Genomic DNA, 870 nt, shown 5'->3' with positions numbered 1-870 from the left:
GCGGGCGCGGCGGCCGTCGAGTGCGACCTGGACCTGAGCGGCGTGGCGCGCGGCCCCGCCGAGGAGGCGCGCTGGCTGGCCGGGCTGAGCCTGGCCACCACGGCGCTGGGCTTCGCGCTGCCGCTGCTGCTCATGACGCTCTGCTACTGCGCCATCGGCGCCACCGTCAGCCGCCACTTCCAGCGGCGCGCGCGGCAGGAGGAGGCCCCGCGGCGGCGGCGCCTGCTGCGCATCATCGCGGCGCTGGTGGCCGTCTTCGCGCTGTGCTGGCTGCCCTTCCACGCGCTCAAGGGCCTCTACGTGCTGCACTGGGCGGGCCAGCTGCGCCTGCCCTGCGACTGGCTGGCGCTCATCCTGCGCCTGCACCCCTACGCCACCTGCCTGGCCTACGTCAACAGCTGCCTCAACCCCTTCCTCTACGCCTTCTTCGACGGCCGCTTCCGCGCGCAGTGCCTGCAGCTGCTCGGCGTGCGCCCGGCGCTGCGCGGCCAGGCGGGCTCCGTCTCGTCCACGCTCAGCGGGCAGACGCAGAAGTCCGAGGTGGCCTCCTCGGGCACCAAGGTGTGACGCGCACCGGCCGCCGGGACGCCGCCCGGCCAGAGAGCGACCGCGCGGGACGGCGCCTGCCCGCGCTCGGACTGCGCCCGGCGCGGCGCGGAGGCTCCGGCGCGCCTGGGCCTCTCGCTGGACGTGCCGGAGGCGCGGAGACTCGCCCTGCGCGCGCCCCTCTCCAGGCGGACAGTCGCGTCGCGGTGCCCTCGCCACGTGCCCCCGCCGCGGTGCTCCGTGCGGCCCGCCCGCTCGCCCTGCGGGCAGGCCCGGGTGACTCTCCTCGCGCTTGTAAGCAATAAACGTGGGTTTCTTCCCTCC

At 76.0% G+C, this 870-nt stretch overlaps 1 protein-coding gene across 1 annotated transcript in view; it reads left to right on the top strand.

Annotated features, from left to right (window-relative positions):
- LOC123030341 (apelin receptor A-like) overlaps positions 1–567 on the top strand; it is a 946-nt gene extending 379 nt beyond the window's left edge. The window contains exon 2 of the mRNA XM_044444194.1: positions 22–567. Within this exon, the coding sequence (XP_044300129.1) occupies positions 22–567 (546 nt within the window). The remainder of the gene's footprint in view (positions 1–21) is intronic.
- Positions 568–870: the final 303 nt, after the last annotated feature.

The sequence above is a fragment of the Varanus komodoensis genome, unplaced genomic scaffold, assembly GCF_004798865.1.
Source record: "Varanus komodoensis strain SLA01 unplaced genomic scaffold, ASM479886v1 scaffold44_3, whole genome shotgun sequence".
Taxonomy (NCBI): domain Eukaryota; kingdom Metazoa; phylum Chordata; class Lepidosauria; order Squamata; family Varanidae; genus Varanus; species Varanus komodoensis.
The sequence above is the reverse complement of the archived record's forward strand: the minus strand, read 5'-3'. Positions and strand labels throughout refer to the sequence as shown.